General features: G+C 47.7%; 1 protein-coding gene across 2 annotated transcripts in view; it reads right to left on the bottom strand.

The window, feature by feature from the left end:
• Nucleotides 1–4,516: 4,516 nt before the first annotated feature.
• Nucleotides 4,517–20,945, bottom strand: part of KPNB1 (karyopherin subunit beta 1) — a 31,026-nt gene continuing 14,597 nt past the window's right edge. The window contains exons 10-22 of one of the 2 annotated variants that reach the window (XM_074557606.1): nucleotides 20,038–20,262; nucleotides 19,120–19,311; nucleotides 18,243–18,373; nucleotides 17,123–17,270; nucleotides 16,786–16,857; nucleotides 14,529–14,673; nucleotides 13,835–13,917; nucleotides 12,299–12,406; nucleotides 11,522–11,665; nucleotides 10,925–11,030; nucleotides 8,332–8,446; nucleotides 6,881–7,042; nucleotides 4,517–5,952 (exon numbers count right to left, since the gene is read on the bottom strand). In XM_074557606.1, coding sequence (XP_074413707.1) covers nucleotide 5,952; nucleotides 6,881–7,042; nucleotides 8,332–8,446; nucleotides 10,925–11,030; nucleotides 11,522–11,665; nucleotides 12,299–12,406; nucleotides 13,835–13,917; nucleotides 14,529–14,673; nucleotides 16,786–16,857; nucleotides 17,123–17,270; nucleotides 18,243–18,373; nucleotides 19,120–19,311; nucleotides 20,038–20,262 — 1,632 coding nt within the window. In that variant the 3' untranslated portion in view covers nucleotides 4,517–5,951. Of the gene's footprint in view, nucleotides 5,953–6,876; nucleotides 7,043–8,331; nucleotides 8,447–10,924; nucleotides 11,031–11,521; nucleotides 11,666–12,298; nucleotides 12,407–13,834; nucleotides 13,918–14,528; nucleotides 14,674–16,785; nucleotides 16,858–17,122; nucleotides 17,271–18,242; nucleotides 18,374–19,119; nucleotides 19,312–20,037; nucleotides 20,263–20,945 lie in introns of those variants that run through there. The other variant, XM_074557605.1, reaches the window with a different exon arrangement.

Below are 20,945 nucleotides of genomic sequence, written 5' to 3'. Positions count from 1 at the left end.
CATCCCGGAGTGTCCCGATGGATGCAGGGACGGCCCGAGGGGCACAGGGGGTCCCCGGGAGCTGGGGACAGAGCGGAGCCGTGCCAGGGCCGGGAGGAGGAGCAGAGGGCGGCAGGACAGCCCCGAGCTGCTGGAATTGTCCCTCCCCTGAGATTTGGGGGATTTGGGGGCCCCGGAGGCTCCGGGGACAGCGCTGGGCCATCCCATGGGAATCCCTGGGTTTTCCATGGAGCCCATCGGGGAGAAAAGGGGAGCACCGGGAACCCCCTCTGTCCCCAGGGTCATTTTCCCTCTTCCCAACATTTTCTCATTGCAGAGGTGGCACCGGCTCCAGGGTGTCCTGTCCCCTCCGGGTGACAGAGCCTGGGGAAAGGTCCCGAGGCCACTGTGGCACATCCGAGGCTCCAAAATCCACTCCTGGCTCGTTTTTCCCTTTTCCAGGGAAAATCAGCTTTTCCCTCGGAGTGGGGGTTCAGAGCAACAACCTGGACCCAGGAAAAGGCTCCTGGGTAAATCCACATGGGATGATCCCAGGAACGGCAGTGATGTCCCTGTGCTGGGGTGGTGGCACCGATGGCTGCTGTCACCTCTGAGGCTCCAAAACCCTTTCCTGGCTCATTTTTTGTGACATTTTCCAAAGAAAATCAGCTTTGCCTTCTCTTTGAGGTGGGAGCTCAGCACATCAGCCTTGGGAAGTGCCAATCCTGGGAATAATCCTGGGAATAATCCTGGGAATAATCCTGGGAATAGCCCTGGCATGTCCCTGGGGTGGTGGCACAGATGGCATTGGTGACACAGCACTGTCACCTCCGAGACTTCAAAATCCACTTGTGGTTTTTTTTTTTTTACCAAGAAAATGGGTTTTTCCTCCTCTTTTAGGGGGCAGAGAGCATCAGGCCATTTAATCCCGGGAATGGTCCCGGGAATAACGGCGTGTCCCCGCGTGGGGTGGTGGCACGATGGCACCGGTGACACAGCGCTGTCACCTCCAGGGCTCCAGAACCCAGGAATGGTCCCGGGAATGATCCCGGGAATGATCCAGGAATGGTCCCGGGAATGATCCGGGAATGATCCGGGAATGATCCTGGGAATGATCCAGGAATGATCCGGGAATGATCCAGGAATAATCCTGGTAAATGATCCCGGTAAATGACCCCGGGAATGACGGCGTGTCCCCGGCCGGGGTGGCGGCGCAGACGGCCCCGGTGACACAGCGCTGTCACCCCCGGTTCCCCGAGAGGAAACGCGGGCCCGCGCTCGGCTCTCCCCTCCCACGGCGTCTCCGAGCGGGGGCAGCCGCCTGGCAGAGCCTCCGGGGAATGAGGCACCGGGGAAATTAAAATAAAATAGAGATAAAAATGGGGGGAAATGAAAGGAAAAGCGGGTTTTTAATGTCTGATCCGGGAGGGGAATAAACGGATCCTGCCCGGGGTTTGCCTGGGGTTTGGTGGAGCTGGAGGAGCACCCAGGGGTGGTTCCTTTGATAATTTGATTGATTGATTGATTGATTAATGAAGGTGGAGCTGCAGTTTGGGGTTGTGGGGATTCATCCCGAGGCAAAGGGATCGGGCTGGGATTGAGCCGAATCTTCAGGAATTTGGGAATCTCCAGAGGGGAGTCCAAAATCTCCAAAATTTGGGGTCTCTGGGAACGCGGGATGCCCAGGAATTTGGGATCTCCAGCACCACCAAATTCCCGGTGATGCAGCCCAAAAAAGCCCCTCAGAAATCCCAACAGATGCTGGAAGAGTTCAATCCACGCCCAGGCAGTGATGGCATTGAGGACGGGCGGTTTGGAGGAGGAAATTCCTTGTGATTCACCCCAAAAAGGCCTCCAAAAAACCCCCAAAAGCCCCTAAAACAGGCCCAAAAACCCCCCAAAAACCCCTAAAACAGGCCCAAAAAAACCCCCAAAAACCCCTAAAACAGGCCCAAAAAACCCTCCAAAAACCCCTAAAACAGGCCCAAAAAGCCCCCCAAAAACCCCTAAAACAGGCCCAAAAAACCCTCCAAAAACCCCTAAAACAGGCCCAAAAAACCCCCCCAAAACCCCTAAAACAGGCCCAAAAAACCCCCCAAAAACCCCTAAAACAGGCCCAAAAATCCCTCCAAAAAGCCCCCATAAAAAGCCCCCAGGAAAGGCCAAAAGTGCAAAGCCCCCAACCCACTCTCAAAAAAAGCTCAAAAAATATCCCAAAAACCCTTCCAAAAGCCCACACTCCTCCAAAAGCCCAAAAACCTTCAAAAAAGCAAAAAAAAGCCCACCAAAAAAACCCCAAGAAGGTAAAACAAACCCCCCCAGAAATGTCCCAAATAACCAAAAAAAAGCCCCTTAGAAAGAGAACAAACCCCCCAAAAAACAAAGCCCTCAAAACCTCCAAAAGGCCCCCGAACCCAAAATACCCAAAATAAAACCCAAAAAAGCACTCCCAAACCCCCCAAAACTGGTCTTTAGAAGGGCCCAAAATGCCCTTCAAAAAGCAAAAGAAAACCCAAAAAAAGCCCCTAAAAGCGCTTCAAAAAACCCCTCAAAAAACCCCCAAAAAGCCCCTAAAAACCCTTCAAAAACCCCGCAAAAAAACCCAAATAAAAATCCCAAAAAAGCCTCTAAAAACCCTTAAAAAAGCCCCCCAAAAAGCCCCTAAAAACCCTTGAAAACTCCCCAAAAACGAGTCCAAGCCGTGTCTTTGCACTACTCTCATTTATTCTGCGCTGCCTCAGCCGGGCCCAGCCCCGGCCCCGTCGGCTCCTCCCGCCCGGAACCGACGGCTTTTCAAATTCCATTTTTTCATATTTTTGTCTATTTTTGTTTTTTCTCGAGTTTTCTCTCATTGAGTCGCCCCCGCCCCGGAGGAAAAGGAAAAGGCATCGCTGGGAGGGGATCCCGGGGGGTTTTTCCTCGGATTTGGGATTTTTGGGGTGTTTTGGGGTGTTTTAGTCGGTTCTGCGCTGGGCAGAGCACTGAAGGCACATTCATGTCTGATACCCTGTACGAGCCGGGAGGGAAAAGGGAACCGAGAGGGAAGGGGAGGAGGAAAAATGGGGGAAAATAAAATAAAATAAAATAAAATAAAATAAAATAAAATAAAATAAAATAAAATAAAATAAAATAAAATAAAATAAAATAAAATAAAATAAAATAAAATAAAATAAAATAAAATAAAATAAAATAAAATAAAATAAAATAAAATAAAATAAAATAAAATAAAATAAAATGGAGAAATACGTGGGAAAAAAAAAAAGAAGTTAAAAGAGCTGGGGGAAATGGGAAAAATGTGAAAAGGAATGGAAAAAAATGAAGAAAAATGGAAAAAAACAGAGATGTGAAAAAATGAAGAAAAATTTAAAAAAAGGGGAAAAAATTGAAATAAAGGGAAAAAATTGGAAGAAACTAAAAAAAAAAAAAAAAGAAGACAAGGAGAAAAAGCAAACTGGAAAAAGGCAGAAAAATTGAAAAAAATTAAAAATGGAGAAAAAAGAGGACAAAAATGGGAAAAAATGAAAAATGGGAAAGATCAAAATAAATAAAAGAAAAATTAAAAAAAAATTGAAGCAAAACAAAGTGGAAAAAATAAAAAGAGGAAAAAATAAAAATAAATAAAAGAAAAATTAAAAAAAATTGAAGCAAAATAAAGTGGAAAAAAATAGGAAAAAATAAAAAAAAAAAAAGAAAATTTTTAAAAAATGAAAGAAATGGAAGTAAAATAAAGCGGAGAAAAAAAATAAAACAAAAAGGAAAATAAAAACAAAAAATGAAAAAGAAAAAAATAAAGGAAGGCAGAAAACTAGGAACAGGAAAAAAAACCTCAAGAAAAATTAAAAGGGAAATAAAGGAAAAATACTGAGGAAAAAATCAAGAAAAAAAAAAGAGAAAAATAGATGAAAATTAGAAGGACAATTAAAAAGAAATTAAAAGGAAAACCAAAAGAAAATTGGAAAAATAAAAAATAAAAATATGAAGAAAAAAGAAAAAATAAAATTTAAAAAAAGAGAAAAATAAAAGAAAAAATTAAAGGGAAAAATGGAAAAAAAGAGAAGAATTAAAATGAAAAATAAAACTAAAAAACAAAAATAAACCTTTTAAGAAGTGAGGAGCAAATCCTGCCCATTTTCCTGCTCCCCCTCCCAGGAGCTTTCCCGACACCTCCACAGAGCTGCAAACGAAGCGAAAATTCCAAATCTCCAAACCCTGAACATCCTAAGGAAAAAAAAAACTTTTTTATTTTGATTTTTCCCCCCTTTGTTCCTTTTTCCAGAGGAAAAATTCCGCTCCCAACGCGGCGAGAAATTCGGGAAGCGGCAAAGGAAAAATTCCTTGTGGATTACTGGGAAAAAACACCCAAAATCCATTTTAAAAAAAATCCCAACTTTTTCCTGGGTTTCCCTCTGGAAAAGAGCCAAGAGTATCCCAAAAAAAAAAAAAAAAAAAAAAAAAGGAAAATATTGGGGAATGTTTGACACCATTTTATTCATCTTCAACTGCAGTGGAAAAATAGAAACCTTTTACAAGCGCCGGCGTTGTCAGCTCAACTCAAGTTATATATTTATATATTTTATATAAATTTCTTTTTTTTTCCTTTTTTTTTTCCTGTTTTTTATTTTTTCCTTGTGTTTTTCCAAGTGCAGCAAGAGACCAAAAACCACATCGAGCCTGATCCGAATCGAGCCCCGAAAAAGCAAAAAAAAATCCCAAATTATTCCAAATAAACAGCTTTTAATCCCAGTTTTTGTGGGTTTTTTTCCACATCCAATTTCCTCTCCAAATACCACCTGAATTTTTTTAAATTTTTCTTTCTTTTTGTGCATATTTTTATTTATTTCATTTTTGTTTTTCACCTCTTTTTGAACTCTTTGGCACAATTTTGATTCTGCTACAGTCCGAGTCAGGAGATCTCTTTTCCCAATTTGCAGCACTTTTAAAAAAAAAATCCGATTTTAATTTTTTTTCCTGACTTTTTTGATTTTTTTGGACTTTTTGAAGCCTGAAACTCGCTGGACAAATGGATTTTTCTATTCCCTGCAACCCAAAAATTGTGTTTTTTCCCCCATTTCTACATTCACAGTTGAATATTTAAGGAAGGAAAGGCGCTTTTGTTGCTGAGCAGGACAAGCCAAGAGCTCCAAACATTCAGCATTCCCTAAAAATAAAATCCCTAAAAAAAGCGACTTTCCTTAAATTTTATGGTTTTCTCTTCTTTTCTACTTTTTCTTCCCTATCTCTTACTGCCTGAACCTCAGTTATGAAATGCAACAGCTGAACCCTTAAATTTTGTATATTTTAGATTTTTTTTGTCTTTTTTTTCTGTCTTTTTTTTTTTTTTTTTTTTTCCCCCGGATTTTTTTTTGTGGTTTTGGGGAAAAAAAAAAAAAAAAGAGAGAAACTGCAATGAAATTTTTTTTTTTTTTTTTTTTTTGGGAAGTTGAGAATGTGGATATGACCTCACTCACACACACTCACTCCTCCTGAACTCCTTCTCTCTCCTCTGGGATTTGCCTCATCCCGGAGATTCCCAAATCCCTGGGAAATCAATTCCCAATTTTCCACCTTTCTCTCTCCTCTCTCTCTCTCTCCAGCAGCCAAAACCTCACAGAGCACCACTTCAATCCCAATTTTCCCCGTTTTTCCCTCATTTTCTCCTCCGAGCTCAGCCGCTCTTGGGCTGGCGGGAATTTTGCTTTTTTCCCCCTTTTTTTTTTGTTGTTGTGTGGAATTTTTGGGGCACAGAATTCCCTCCTGGATGCCGGGGGTCACCAAAGGTTGGGATTCTTGTTCCGAGCCTCACTCACGCATCCTCAGCATCCTCTCATTCCCAAACATTCCGCACACGTCCTCACTCCCGGGGTTTTTGGGGGGTTTTCTAGGAGATTGGAGATTTTTCCTTTTGTTTCTTGGTGTTGTTGTTGGTTTTTTATCCAGTGGGGGTCCTCAGGTGTCGTCCCAATGGTAACAGATCTGGAAAAGGGGAAAAAAAAAAAAAAGGGATTTAGGGGGAAAAATGGGATTTTGGGGGGGAAAAAGGGATTTGGGGAATTCAGGGGGGGAAAGGGAATTGAGGGGAAAATGGGGGGGGAAAAGGAATTCAGAGGAAAAAGGGAATTCAGAGAAAAAGGGAATTCAGGGGAAAAAGGAATTCAGAGAAAAAAGGGGATTCAGAGAAAAAAGGAATTCAGAGAAAAAAGGGGATTCAGGGGAAAAAGGGGATTCAGAGAAAAAAGGGAATTCAGGGGAAAAAGGGAATTCAGGGGAAAAAGGGAATTCAGAGAAAAAAGGGAATTCAGGGGAAAAAGGAATTCAGAGAAAAAAGGAATTCAGGGGAAAAAGGGAATTCAGAGAAAAAAGGGAATTCAGGGGAAAAAGGGAATTCAGAGAAAAAAGGAATTCAGGGGAAAAAGGGAATTCAGAGAAAAAAGGGGATTCAGGGGAAAAAGGGGATTCAGGGAATTAAAGCCTTGGAATGTTTAAAAACGTGGGGATGTGGCTCTTGGGCTGGACTCCACCTTGGAGATTTTTTCCAAATTTAACAATTCCAGGATTACAAAAAAAAAAAAAAAAAAAAAAAAAAACAAACAACCAACCAAAAAAAAAAAAAAAAAAAAAAAAAAAAAAAAAAAACAACACAAAACCCAAACCTAAACACTGCAAATCAGGAGATAATAAAAAAGTGGGAGAAAAAATTGTGTTGGGTTAAATCCTGGAGACTTTTCCAAACTTTAAAATTGAGAAAAATCGACTTTGTAGGGTCAAAAGACCCCCAAATGGGATCTTTTTTTTCCCCACAAAAAAACAGAAAAAGAGAACTCTGGGATTGTGGCTCTTCCCAGGCTTAGCTGAGCCAATTCCATGATTTTTTAGGTGGGATACAAAGGGGCTGAGCCCTCACCAAGCTTGGTTCTTGAGTTTCCTCAGCTCTTTCGTGGCCCAGGTCGCGAGGGTTTTCGTTTTGTTCGTCTTGGATCTCCTCCCTTCCGTTAGCAGCTCGTGGATCATGGGTCTGGCTTCTACTAATTTCAGGACATCCTTCCCAAAAGCTGTACACAAATCCCTGGATGCAGAGGAAATTGGGGAAAAACCATGTGAGTGGCACAAAATGCTGATCTGGGGAAAATCGCGATTAAAAATGGGATTAAAGGAATGCTCCAATTCTTGTTTAAAGGTTGATTACATCATAATTCTCCTTCAATTCAGCAGGAGAAATGAAAACACCTCAAGATGGCTTTCTCTGCTACCTAAGGATGAGGAGTTTTTTTGGTTCTAAACTCCTGGAAAAATCCTAAATCTGGGATTTGTGTGACAATTCTCTCACCTGCAGAATCGCTTCACACCTTGAGCCAAACACCCAAAGCCCAACCCCAAAACTGACACAGAAAACCTCAGACGGGCAGGAAAAAAGGGCAGATTCCAGGATTTTAACCTGGCTTTCTCCGTTCCCTAAGGATGAGGGTTTTTGGGTACTGAACTCCTGGAAAAACCCTAAATCTGGGATTTTAGTGACGATTCTCTCACCTGTGAATCCCTTCACACCTGGAGCCAAACTCCAACCCCAAAACTGACACTAAAACCCTCAGACAGGCAGGAGCAAGGGCAGATTCCAGGATTTTAACCTGGCTTCCTCTGTTCCCTAAGGATGAAGGGGTTTGGGTATTGAACTCCTGAAAAAATCCTAAACCGGGGGTTTTTGTGGTGATTCTCTCACCTGCAAATCCCTTCATATCTAGAGCCAAAACCCAATTCCAAAATTGATCCTAAAACTGTCAGACAGGCAAGAAAAAAGGGCAGATTCCAGAATTTTAACCTGGCTTCCTCAATTCCCTAAGGATGAGGGTTTTTGGGTACTGAACTCCTGAAAAAGTCCTAAACCTGGGATTTTTGTGATGATTCTCTCACCTGCGAATCCCTTCACAGCTGGAGCCAAACTCCAACCCCAAAACTGACACTAAAACCTCAGACAGGCAGGAGCAAGGGCAGATTCCAGGATTTTAACCTGGCTTCCTCAATTCCCTAAGGATGAGTGTTTTTGGGTTCTAAACTCCTGGAAAAACCCTAAACCTGGGATTTTTGTGATGATTCTCCTCACACCTGGAGCCAAACTCCAAGCCCAGCAGCGACCCCAAAACCCTCACACAGGCAGGAGCAGGGGCAGATTCCAGGGTTTTAACCTGGCTTCCTCAATTCCCTAAGGATGAGGGTGTTTGGGTTCTAAACTCCTGGAAAAACCCTAAACCTGGGATTTTTGTGACGATTCTCCTCACACCCGGAGCCAATTCCAACCCCAGCAGCGACCCCAGCAGCCCCAGCGGGGCAGGAGCAGGGGCAGAGGGCAGCTGTGCTCACCCGATGAGCCCGGCGGCGCAGGCCACCACCCCGTCCGTGTGATCCTCGTCCCCCGCGATGTGGTCGATGTAGGACAGGATGAACTCCACCCTGGGCTGCACCAGCATCACGTCAGCTGCAGGGCAAGGCCTGGTCAGGGCTGGGGCGGCGCCGGGGACGCTCCCGAACCAGCCCGGCTCCCCCTGGATCCGATCCATTCCCCTGGATCCGATCCATCCCCTGGACCCAATCCATTCCCCTGGATCCGATCCATTCCCCTGGACCCGATCCATTCCCCTGGATCTGATCCATTCCCCCAGATCCGATCCATTCCCCCAGACCCGATCCATTCCCCCGGATCCGATCCATTCCCCTGGACCCGATCCATTCCCCTGGATCCTCCCCCTGGACCCGATCCATTCCCCTGGATCCGATCCATTCCCCCGGATCCGATCCATTCCCCTGGACCCGATCCATTCCCTGGATCCGATCCATTCCCCCGGATCCGATCCATTCCCCTGGACCCGATCCATTCCCTGGATCCTCCCCCTGGATCCGATCCATTCCCCCGGATCCGATCCATTCCCCCGGATCCGATCCATTCCCCTGGATCCGATCCATTCCCCTGGATCCGATCCATTCCCTGGATCCGATCCATTCCCCTGGATCCTCCCCCTGGATCCAATCCATCCCCCTGGACCCGATCCATCCCCCGGATCCGATCCATTCCCCTGGATCCGATCCATTCCCCTGGATCCGATCCATTCCCTGGATCCGATCCATTCCCCTGGATCCTCCCCCTGGATCCAATCCATTCCCCTGGACCCGATCCATTCCCCTGGACCCGATCCATTCCCCTGGATCCATTCCCCCGGATCCGATCCATTCCCCTGGACCCGATCCATTCCCCCGGATCCGATCCATTCCCCTGGATCCGATCCATTCCCCCGGATCCGATCCATTCCCCTGGACCCGATCCATTCCCCTGGATCCGATCCATTCCCCGGATCCGATCCATTCCCCCGGATCCGATCCATTCCCCTGGATCCGATCCATTCCCCTGGATCCGATCCATTCCCCCGGATCCGATCCATTCCCCGGGATCCGATCCATTCCCCTGGACCCGATCCATTCCCTGGATCCGATCCATTCCCCTGGATCCGATCCATTCCCCTGGATCCGATCCATTCCCCCGGATCCGATCCATTCCCCCGGATCCGATCCATTCCCCTGGATCCGATCCATTCCCCTGGATCCAATCCATTCCCCCGGATCCGATCCATTCCCCTGGACCCGATCCGTTCCCCTGGACCCGATCCATTCCCCTGGACCCGATCCATTCCCTGCACTGACTGGGGTTTTGCTGCTGAGGGTGTGCAGGGGTGTGAGAACCCCAAAGGGAGCATCAGGGGGAGCTCCTGGATGCCTGGAAATGCGCCAGGAACGTGGGGATGTGGCACTGGGAATTCAGGGAAAAAATGGGAATTTGGGGAATCAACCTCCTGTTGAATTCAGGGAATTAAGGGGAAAAAGAGGGAATTCAGGGAGAAAAGGGAATTCATGGGGGAAAAGGGAATCAGGGGAGTAAGGGCACAAAAGGAGATGTGGTTTGGAGGTGACACTGGATGATGTTAAAGGAAGGGATGTGACAACCCCAAACAGAGGCCTAGGGAGATTTGTATAGGGTAATTTGGAATAATTCTCCACAGGAAGGGTTACAAATGCCCAAAACCAGGTGGACAGGCCACTGGGGATGTGGTTTGGAGGTGACACTGGATGATGTTAAAGGAAGGGATGTGACAACCCCAAAAGGAGGCTCAGGGAGATCTGTATCAGGTAACTGGGAATATTTCTCCACAGGAAGAGTTACAAAATATTGGAACAATTTCCCAGAGCAGTCCCCATGCTAGGAAATGCCCTAGGAATGTGTGGGTGTGACACTGGAGGTGACACTGGATGATGTTAAAGGAAGGGAAGGAGCAGGGATGTGACAACCCCAAACAGAGGCCTAGGGAGATTTGTATTGGGTAATTTGGAATAATTCTCCACAGGAAGGGTTACAAATGCCCAAAACCAGGTGGACAGGCCACTGGGGATGTGGCTTGGAGGTGACACTGGATGATGTTAAAGGAAGGGATGTGACAACCCCAAAAGGAGGCTCAGGGAGATCTGTATCAGGTAACTGGGAATATTTCTCCACAGGAAGAGTTACAAAATATTGGAACAACTTCCCGGAGCAGCCCCCATGACAGGAAATGCCCTAGGAATGTGTGGATGTGACACTGGAGGACATAGCTTGGAGGTGACACTGGATGATGTTAAAGGAAGGGAAGGAGCAGGGACGTGACAACCCCAAAAGGAGGCTCAGGAGGTCTGTATGGGATATTCAGGAATAATTCTCCACAGGAAGGGTTACAAATGCCCAAAACCAGGTGGACAGGCCACTGGGGATGTGGCTTGGAGGTGACACTGGATGATGTTAAAGGAAGGGAAGGAGCAGGGATGTGACAACCCCAAAAGGAGGCCTGGGGAGGTTGGTCTGGGATATCTGGGGACACCCAGGATCCCAGGGGTGGCTGGTTTCCAGGATGGATCCCACGGGGAGCCCACTCACGGTGCACGTTCTCCTGGTCTCCCTTGAGGCCCTGGATGATGCCCGTGTAGGCCTCCAGGCAGCCCTCGCGCAGCTCGTTCAGGTAATCCACCATGTCGTAGTCGGACTGGGGACACACACACGGACAGACACACGGACACAGTGTGAGAGAGCCTTCAGCTCTCACCTTTTCCACATCCTGCCCCGCCTCAGTGTGACTCTGAACTCACACACAGCGTCAGCAGGCCCTGCCCACAGCTCAGTCACACAGAACAATCCTTCAGCCCCAGACACAAGGACACCACTGCAGCCTCAGGCCCAAAAGGTGCAAACAATAAAAAGGCCCAAAAAGTGCAAACAAAGCAAATTGAGGGGAGCAATCTGTGAGGATGGGACTGCACAACCTGGAGCTGTAATTGGATAATTAACCCCAATACGGAAATGGACCAAAACTTACAGAAGTGTGAAAACTCCTGACTCTGAGTCCATCTTGGGTGTAGCCAAGGCATATCCTTGAAGCTTTTTAATAAATCCCTGCTTTACTCCTTTAACTCTGTCCAGCCTCTTTGGGCATCGAGGTGAGACCCCAGAGTGTCCCCTGGCCTGGGCACAGCTCACCTTGTCCACCTGGGCCTGGGACGCCTGCTGGAGGGTGTTGAGCACCACGTCCAGGTACTTCTTGAACTCGCCGCCGATGGCCAGGGCGATGTCCCCGAACACCGAGAGGATCTGCGGCTTCACCGACCTGTGCACGTTCTCGTTCTGGGGAAAAACACCCCAAAAAGGGCCCGGATCAGCGTGGGAAGGGGCAAAGGAAAGGAGGGAATGGGCTCAGGCTGCACCAGGGGGTTTGTGCGGGGTGCACCACAATGTTTCTCCAGTGGAGAAGTAGGAGCAAATACAGCCAAGGGTTGGAAATGCCTCAGGAATGTGGGAGAGGGAGGGAAAGGGAGGAGGGAATTCAGAAGGAAGAAAGGAATTTGGAAGGAAGGAATTCAGAATTCGGAAGGAATTCAAGAGGAAGGGAGGGAGGAATTTGGAAGGAAGGAAGGAATTTTTAAGGAATCCAGGAAGGAAGGAAAGAACTCAAGAACTCAGGAAGGGATTCAGGAGGAATTCAGGGAGAGCGAGTGGGAGTGATGCAGAGTGGGAGAGAGGGAGGAATTTGGGAGGAACTCAGGAATCCAGGAAGGAATTTATGTAGGAATTCAGCAAGCTGATAAACGAGACATTCCCCCAGAGCCCTTGCCCCCAGCACGTCCCGGCCGCCGCTCAAACCGCGCCGAACACGAGACATTCCCGGAGAATTCCTCCCACTTTTCCCAGGCTTCTCCCACCTCCCACTCCCCTGGGAAGAGTGAGCATCCAACTGTTACTCGGGAATCTCCCACTCACCCCCAGGTTCTCCAGGAGCAGCTGCATCACCTCGTCGCAGAAGGGGAGGATGTTGGACTGCAGGGCCCGGCACAGGTCCCCCACCAGCCCCACTGCCGACAGGCAGACCTGCAACGGAGCAGGGACCGGCTCTGGGGTTTGGGGTCAGCTCTGGGGTTTGGGGTAATCACAGGGGATTTGGGGTCATCCCTGGGGGATTTGGGGTCATCCCTGGGGGATTTGGGGTCATCACGGGGGATTTGGGGTCAGCTCTGGGGTTTGGGGTCACCCCTGGGGGATTTGGGGTCACCCCTGGGGGATTTGGGGTCATCCCCGGGGATTTGGGGTCAGCTCTGGGATTTGGGATCATCCCTGGGGGATTTGGGGTCATCCCAGGGGATTTGGGGTCATCCCTGGGGGATTTGGGGTCAGCTCTGGGATTTGGGGTCATCCCAGGGGGATTTGGGGTCATCCCAGGGGATTTGGGGTCATCCCTGGGGGATTTGGGGTCATTCCTGGGGATTTGGGATCATCCCCGGGATTTGGGGTCATCCCTGGGGGATTTGGGGTCATCCCCGGGGATTTGGGGTCATCCCCGGGGATTTGGGGTCATCCCCAGGGATTTGGGGTCACCCCTGGGGGATTTGGGGTCATCCCCGGGATTTGGGGTCATCCCTGGGGGATTTGGGGTCATCCCTGGGGGATTTGGGGTCATCCCTGGGGATTTGGGGTCATCACGGGGGATTTGGGGTCATCCCTGAGGGATTTGGGGTCAGCTCTGGGGGATTTGGGGTCATCCCTGGGGATTTGGGGTCATCCCTGGGGGATTTGGGGTCATCACGGGGGATTTGGGGTCATCCCTGAGGGATTTGGGGTCAGCTCTGGGGGATTTGGGGTCATCCCTGGGGATTTTGGGGTCATCCCTGGGGGATTTGGGGTCATCCCCAGGGATTTGGGGTCACCCCTGGGGGATTTGGGGTCGTCCTGGTGCTCCAGAGGGATGGGAGGGTGATTAAATTCTGGGAGTAACGAGCTGGCTGACAGCATGGAGGTGAGGCATGAGGACATCCAGGAGTGTCAGGGATTTGGGTTGGGAAAACATTACTAAATATCAATTTCAATGGGGAAATCCCAGCCAGGATCTGGGCTGGAAAAACTACTCCAAAATTCCCATGGAGGCCATCAGGATTGATAATCCAAGGGGAAATCCCAGCCAGGATTTGATATGCCAAGAGAAAATCCCAGCTAGGATCTGGGCTGGGGAAAAAAAACCTCCAAATTCCCCTTGTAGGCACCAGGATTTGACATTCCAAGGGGAATTTGCTGCCTTACCCACATTTTTCCTTGGAAATAACTAAGAAAACCTAAGACATCAAAATTCCACGCTCAAGGTGGTTTGGATTTGAGAATCCTGGGATTGTTTGGGTTGGAAGTGACCCCGCTGGATGGGCAGGGACACCTTGCACTATCCCAACACTCATCCAACCTGGCCCTGGAAAATTCCCCTGGAATTGGCAGCCACAATTCCCCTGGAAAAGGGAGGAACTGGATCCACACCTGGTACTCGGCATAGTTTTTCAGCCCAATCCCAAGGAAAGGTTTGAAGGCATCCATGTACTTCAGGAATTCTCCACCCAGGACTGTGCAGGGAAAACATTCCAGTGAGAAGGAAAAAACCCAATTCCTGGCATTTGCCATAAACAACACATCAGAAATCCCTCAAATTCCACCCAAACCCAGCAAAAACCAAAAATCACTCGACAACTCGACAACTGAGAACAGTGACATTATCCAGGTCCTCCTGGGACTGGACAAATTCCCAAATTCTTATTGGAAATAATAAGAAAATCTACCAGACCACAATTCCATGCTCCAAGCTGGTTTAGATTTTAGAATCCCAGGATTTCTTGGGATGAAAGGGACCTTAAAGCGACACCTTCCACTACCCCAAGCTGCTCCAAACCCTTGGACACTTCAGCCATGACAACACCCCCAGCTCTCCTTAATTGCTTTATCCCTGGGAATAATAAAAAAATACAAGAAACCAAAATTCCACGCTCTAAGGTGGTTTGGATTTCAGAATCCCAGGATCTCTTGGGTTGAAGGGGACCTTATAGTGACACCTTCCACTGTCCCACGTTGCTCCAGCCTCAGACACTTCCATGCATGGAGCTCCCCCACCTTCCCTGCGCCACAAATTACATTTTTCACCACTTTGCCCAAAATTGCCGGATCCAGCCCCATTCCTGACCTTCCACCAGGGTGCTGACGGCCATCAGGGCGTCCTCCTGCACCCCCCCGGAGCCGGCCGTGCTCTGGAACATTCTGAGCAGCGACGCCATCACCACGTCCGAGATCTGCAGCGCGTCCTGGTGCTGCACCTTCCGCAGCACGTTCTGAGGGAAAAAACGTGGAAAACGGGCAAAAATCACCGTTTATCCTACAGGTAAAGCACTCCCACAGCCCTGGGCCTGCTCCTTCTGAGGGAAAAATCATGGAAAATGGGAAAAAATCACCATCCATCCCTCAGGTACAGCATTCCCACAGCCATGGACGCTGCACCTCCCGCAGCATGTTCTGAGGGAAAAACCGTGGAAAACGGGCAAAAATCATCATTTATCCTACAGGTAAAGCACTCCCACAGCCCTGGGCCTGCTCCTTCTGAGGGAAAAATCATGGAAAATGGGAAAAAATCACCATCCATCCCTCAGGTACCGCATTCCCACAGCCATGGATGCTGCACCTCCCGCAGCATGTTCTGAGGGAAAAATGGTGGAAAATGGGCAAAAATCACTGTTTATCCTACAGGTAAAGCATTCCCACATCAATGGGTCTGCTCCTTCTGAGGGAAAAATCATGGAAATTGGGCAAAAATCACTGCTCATCCCATAGGCAAAGTATTCCCACACCAATGGCTGCTGCACCTTCTGCAGCACATTCTGAGGGAAAAATGGTGGAAATTGGGGAAAAATCGCTGCTTATCCTACAGATAAAGCATTCCCACAGCCCTGAGAGCTTTGATAAGGATGAAAGAGCTGCTGTGTGAACCCTTTTGCAGCCAAAAAAATCTGCTTTTGTGGCTGCAAAGTCCCGTTCATTTGGCTGCATTCAGATTTTCCAGCTGAATTTCCCTTTCCTGCTGCATGGGCTGTTCTCAAAGCTTTGCCATGTGTAAGCTGGAATTAAATGTGACCAGCCCAAATTTAGCCTATTAAAAAAACATAATAATGAAATCCTTTTTTTTTCCTGTCGCAGCTGAGCTTGTAGGGGTTGAACCCATCTGAATTAAAGTTTAGAAATGCTTGAAGTGGTTAAAATACAACAGTTCCCAGGAAAAGAAAAAAAATCCTTAATTTCCAGAAGAAAGTAATTATTTAAAGTTTCATTTTTCACTCCACAAAGATGGACTTTGGCTGTTTATATAATTAAGATTTGATTTATGGAATTACAGGATGGTTTGGGTGGGAGGGGAGCTTAAAAATCCCTAAATTCCAAGGACAGGAACAGATTCCACTAATCCAAGTTGTTCCTTCCAGTGACAGGATTTTCTCACTTAATTTTCAATATTAACAAAGGCTTTTTCTTCTGTTGGATGTTTGTAATTGCATTTCCAGCAAAACAACAACAAAAATTGAGAAAACCCCCCATACATTTTATTTTTTTAATACTGAAGAAAGCCCCTCTGCTGAGTTTTACTCAGTGGCTTTCAAGCATTTGCTGCAAGTTGATAAAAAATTCAGGTTCAGGTTCTGGGATAGTAAAAAAAACACATTTAGAAATTAAAATTGGCATCTTAATTCCACCTGGATTACGCTCCCCAGTGCCCACCCTGCAAGATTCCAGGGCGAAAGTTCCCCATTGAAACTTTCTAAGACAAGATTATTCTCATTTCTCATTATTTTCAAAAATTACCCTAAAATTGGAGCGTGAAAATAACCACAAAGCTTTTGAGGATGAAATTAAGGATTTCTCAAATTATCCTGGAGACCACCTGGGTTGCTCTGAGCTGATTTTGGGGGAAAAAAACCCTTTTTTGAGTGGCGTTTGCAACGGTAAGCACAGCCCTGATGGCTCCCGCTCATCAGCAGATGTTTAATTGGGAATTCTGAGGACACTCAGAACATTTTAATTGGTGCCATTTGGATCAGGAGCACCAAGCACGAGAGGCAGATGAGGGAATCTCTAAAAAGCCTTGAGGGAATTTTTTTTGTTGTTGTTGTCTGTGGGATTGTTGAGGCTGTAGCCAACCCAAGAACCAATCTGACAGCACAGACAACCTATAAAATCCCCAGCAGCATTCTTTGAGTCATATTGCCCTGAATTTTGTCTCTAGAGCACAACTCAGAGACTTCTGAACCTTGCATCACCTCCCACGTGTCAGCTGGGACCCAAAACCCACTTTTTTCATTCAACTCTCAGCACTGGGAGCTGAGGGTGCAGCTTTAGGGGCACAAAAACACCTCAAAAATCACTTTATTCCCACAGCAAACTCAGGAGAGAGAATTTACCTGGAGAGTAGCACAGAGAAGAGACTGGAGGTCGTTGAACTGGATTCTGTCAGAGGTGCTCTGGATGTGAGACTGAAACAAGAACAAAATCCCACGTGTGAAGAGGCTGCCTGGGATCCTGGCAGCTCCAGGGAGAGCCAGGTTGTACTTTAAATATTTGTTCTTTTCAGATTTCAGAGCACAGGGGCTGTGAAGAAGCTGAATATAGAATCCCTGAGTGGTTTGGGACCTTAAATCCCAAATGGGCAGGGACACCTCCCACCATCCCTGGATTTGGACACTCTCAGGGATAGAGTTTTAAATTTAAATTTTTAATTTTAAATCAGGATTTACCCACCTCCATCTGCAGCACTTGCTGGAGCCTCTCCATGATGACCAGCGTGGTTTTTTGGACAGCAGGATAACAGTCCTTGGCACTGTTTTTCACTATTTCCATCAGGGATTCATAGGCAGAACTCCTCAAGTTATTCTGGTGTCCATCAGGTCTGCAACAGAAGGAGGAAGATTTGCAGCTCCAAGTGCTTGGAAACAGACTTTTTTTAATTTTAGTAAACCAGCAACAGCTCCATTTGAATGCTGTGACAAGCAGGAGCCACTTGAAAAGCCTTGAAATAAAGGGAATTTGTGAAGCCGCTTCTGGCAGTTTTGTTTTTAACGATTTTCCGTTTTTGAAATGATTTTCAGCAGCTCTCACAACAAGGAGAGGGACAGAAGGAGCCTCGGAGTTGGTGTCAGGTGAGCAGCACTTCAGAGCCCCTCCCCAGACACCCCTGAGGGTGTGAAATTTGGAATTAAGGCACCTGAGATGATTGATGGGCTCCAGAGCCTTGAGCCAGACACTCCACTCCTGGCTGGATGTAAATGAAGACAGGGAAAGAGTTTAAATTTTGAACTGGGACAAGGCTTTTAAGGAGAATCAGCAGCAAGGAAAGCTCCATCAGTCCATGGAGCTGATCCAGGGATTGAACCTGGAGCTGTCAGATTTATGTGACCTTCGAGCCACCAGCAAATTTGAGGTTTAGCCTTTTTCCCCTGCATCTGAGAGCAAAATATTTTACCTCAGATGTGAAGGGAAAATGTGAGGGGAAAATGGAGGAGTCATGAGAGGAAAATGGGGGAGATGTGAGGGGAAAATGTGAGGGGAAAATGGGGGAGTCGTGAGGGGAAATGTGAGGGGAAAATGGGAGAGTCGTGAGGGGAAACAGGAGAAATTTGAAGGAAAAGGGAGAAGGGACACTTTTGGACTTCCTAAAACCAGATATGGACAAAATTATGAGAAATTATTCAGTGGGAAGAGCTGTTTTCCTGGGATTTGCATCCTCTATTCCTCTGGGGATTTTTTTTATACCAACTAAAGCCACGTTTTAATCCAACACCAGATCTCAGGTGCCAAGGAGAGCCTGAGAGCGTGGAGTGGGACATAAATGAGAAAAGGCTTTTTGGGAAGGTTGCTTTACCTGTCTGCAGTCTCCAGCAGTTTCTGCACTATCAGCTCAAAGGAGGAGGATAAGCAGTAGGTTGCTGGCTCTTCCTGATCATCAGCCACATCTGCAGCTTCATAGGCAGCTTCAGCAAGGCTGGAGAAGGCCTGGGACACAAAATATCAAAATATCCAGCTTGAGGGAAAATGGGGGAGATGTGAGGGGGAAATGGGAGAGATCCGTGAGGGAAAATGGGAGAGATCCGTGAGGGGAAAACGGGGGGAGATCCGTGAGGGGAAAACGGGGGGAGATCCGTGAGGGGAAAACGGGGGGAGATCCGTGAGGGGAAAACGGGGGGAGATCCGTGAGGGGAAAACGGGGGGAGATCCGTGAGGGGAAAACGGGGGGAGATCCGTGAGGGGGAAATGGGAGAGATCCGTGAGGGAAAATGGGGGGGATCCGTGAGGGGGAAATGGGGGAGATCCGTGAGGGGGAAACGGGGGAGATCCGTGAGGGGAAAACGGGGGGAGATCCGTGAGGGGAAAATGGGGGGAGATCCGTGAGGGGAAAACGGGGCAGATTCGTGAGGGCAAAAGATGAGGGGGAAAAAAGGAGAGATTCGTGAGGGAAAACGGGCAAGATTTGGACAGCCAAAACCAAACAGCCTTAAGGGATGTCCAGGCTGGATATTAAGGAAAATTCCCTCATGGAAAAAGTCCCAGGCATCTGCACAAGCTGCCTGGAGCAGGGCTGAACTCCCAATCCCTGGAGTTGCTCACCAAACTCACGGATGAGCACAGAAGAGCCAGCACAATTGCACTGCTGCAGGCAGAAGGCTCAGACTTGGTGACACCAAAACCCCTGCAGATCCCAGCAGGAGCTGCTGTTCCCAGGGGTGTGGGGGGTTCCTCACCCAGCAGACGTTGGTGGCCACCCTGGGCTCGGCGCTCAGCCCCTCCATCAGGCACTGCAGCAGCGGGGCCAGGTAGATGTCGTTGATGGCGGCCTCGGGCAGCATCTCGCAGATCCTGCCCACAGTCCAGGCTGTCGTGTCCCTGACCACCACGCTGGGATCCTTCATCAGCTCTATCAACGTTGGCATGGCCTGCAAGGACCCAGGAGAAACCACGTGAGGGAAAAAAACCAAATTGCCTCCAAATAACCATGCAATTTTCAACTCAAAAAAACCCTAAACAAGAGATTTTTTACCTCCAAAACAAGATTAACACCCTCCTGATTTTCCTCAAATGAAACCCTCCAAAACCCCACAAAACTCAGGCTCCAGAAACGTTCAAAACAGGTGACATCCTTCTGATTTTCCTCAAAATAAGATCACGTAGAAACCAGACATTCTCTCCCAATTAACCTAGTGATTTTGGGCTCTAAAACCCTACAAAACTCAGGCTCTAGAAACGTTCAAAACAGGTGACACCCTTCTGATTTTCCTTAAAATAAAATCAATTAACCCAGTGATTTTGGGCTCTAAAACCCTACAAAACTCATGCTCCAGAAACGTTCAAAACAGGTGATACCCTTCTGATTTTCCTTAAAATCAAATCAATTAACCAAGTGATTTTGGGCTCTAAAACCCTACAAAACTCAGGTTTCATAAACGTTCAAAACAGGTGATATCCTTTTGAATTTTTTTAAAATAAGAGCATGTAGAAATCAGACATTCTCCTCCAAATTACCACAAGACTTACACCTCTAGCAGCCCTTAAACAAGTGATTTTTTACCTCCAAAACCGGATTACACCCTCCTGACTTTCCTTAAACGAAAACCTCACACAACCCAACACCTTCCCCTGAAGAAGCACACGCACACACCGACCTGTATGACTAAGGGTTTGAGCTGGTTGGGCTCGGGCCCCTCCAGGATGCAGCCGAAGGCCATGACGGCGGCGTCGCGGTACCGCCAGTCGGGGTTCTTGATGTGCTCCTTGATGAAGGGCAGCACGTGGGGGACGATGTCGTCCTCGCAGCACGTGGCCAGCAGCATCAGGCACACCCCTGCCGCCTTGCAGGGGTTCCAGTCGTCGTCGTCGTCGTTCTCGTCCTGCGGGAAAAACGCCAGGGTGATGCCTGAAGGTTGAACTTTAATTATTACAGATTTTGCGCTGCCTTAGGGTGAGGGTCTGGGCTTCCTATTAAGGGTTAGTGAGCTCTCTTCATAGAGTAAGGAGAAAAAATAATTCCTTTTACAGCTTGGGACCAAGGACAATCATACAAGTTACAGGCCCAAGAGCACATTCTTGGGTCAGGAATAGAGGGAATCACCAAACCTCTCTGGGAACGAGAAATATTGGGAAGCACAGCTCCAATAAATCCCTGGAAGTTTAACAGGGAGTAAAGAAATCCAGGCCTCAAAAATCCCAGGGACTGGGAGCTCACATGAAGCTGTGGAATATTTGGTTTAATATCCCAAATATTCCAAATAGGAATAGAGGGAATCACTAAAACCCTCTGGAAACCACAAATCTTGGGAAGCACAGCTCCAGTAAATCCCTGGAAGTGTTTAACAGGGCCTAAGGCCTCAAAAATCCCTGGAATTGGAGCCCACATGAGACAGGGGCTGTGCAATAGTTGGTTTAAATCCCAAATATTCTGTCAGGAATACAGGGAATCACCAAACCCCTCTGGAAACCACAAATGCTGGGATGTGATCAGGGAAAACGAGGCAAGTCCCAGTCTCAGCCCAAAACGTGCTGCATCACTGGCTCAGAGTGGTGCATGAAAGCT

The sequence above is a fragment of the Zonotrichia albicollis genome, chromosome 23 (genome assembly GCF_047830755.1).
Source record: "Zonotrichia albicollis isolate bZonAlb1 chromosome 23, bZonAlb1.hap1, whole genome shotgun sequence".
NCBI lineage: Eukaryota > Metazoa > Chordata > Aves > Passeriformes > Passerellidae > Zonotrichia > Zonotrichia albicollis.
This window is presented reverse-complemented; position numbering and strand designations above follow the sequence as displayed.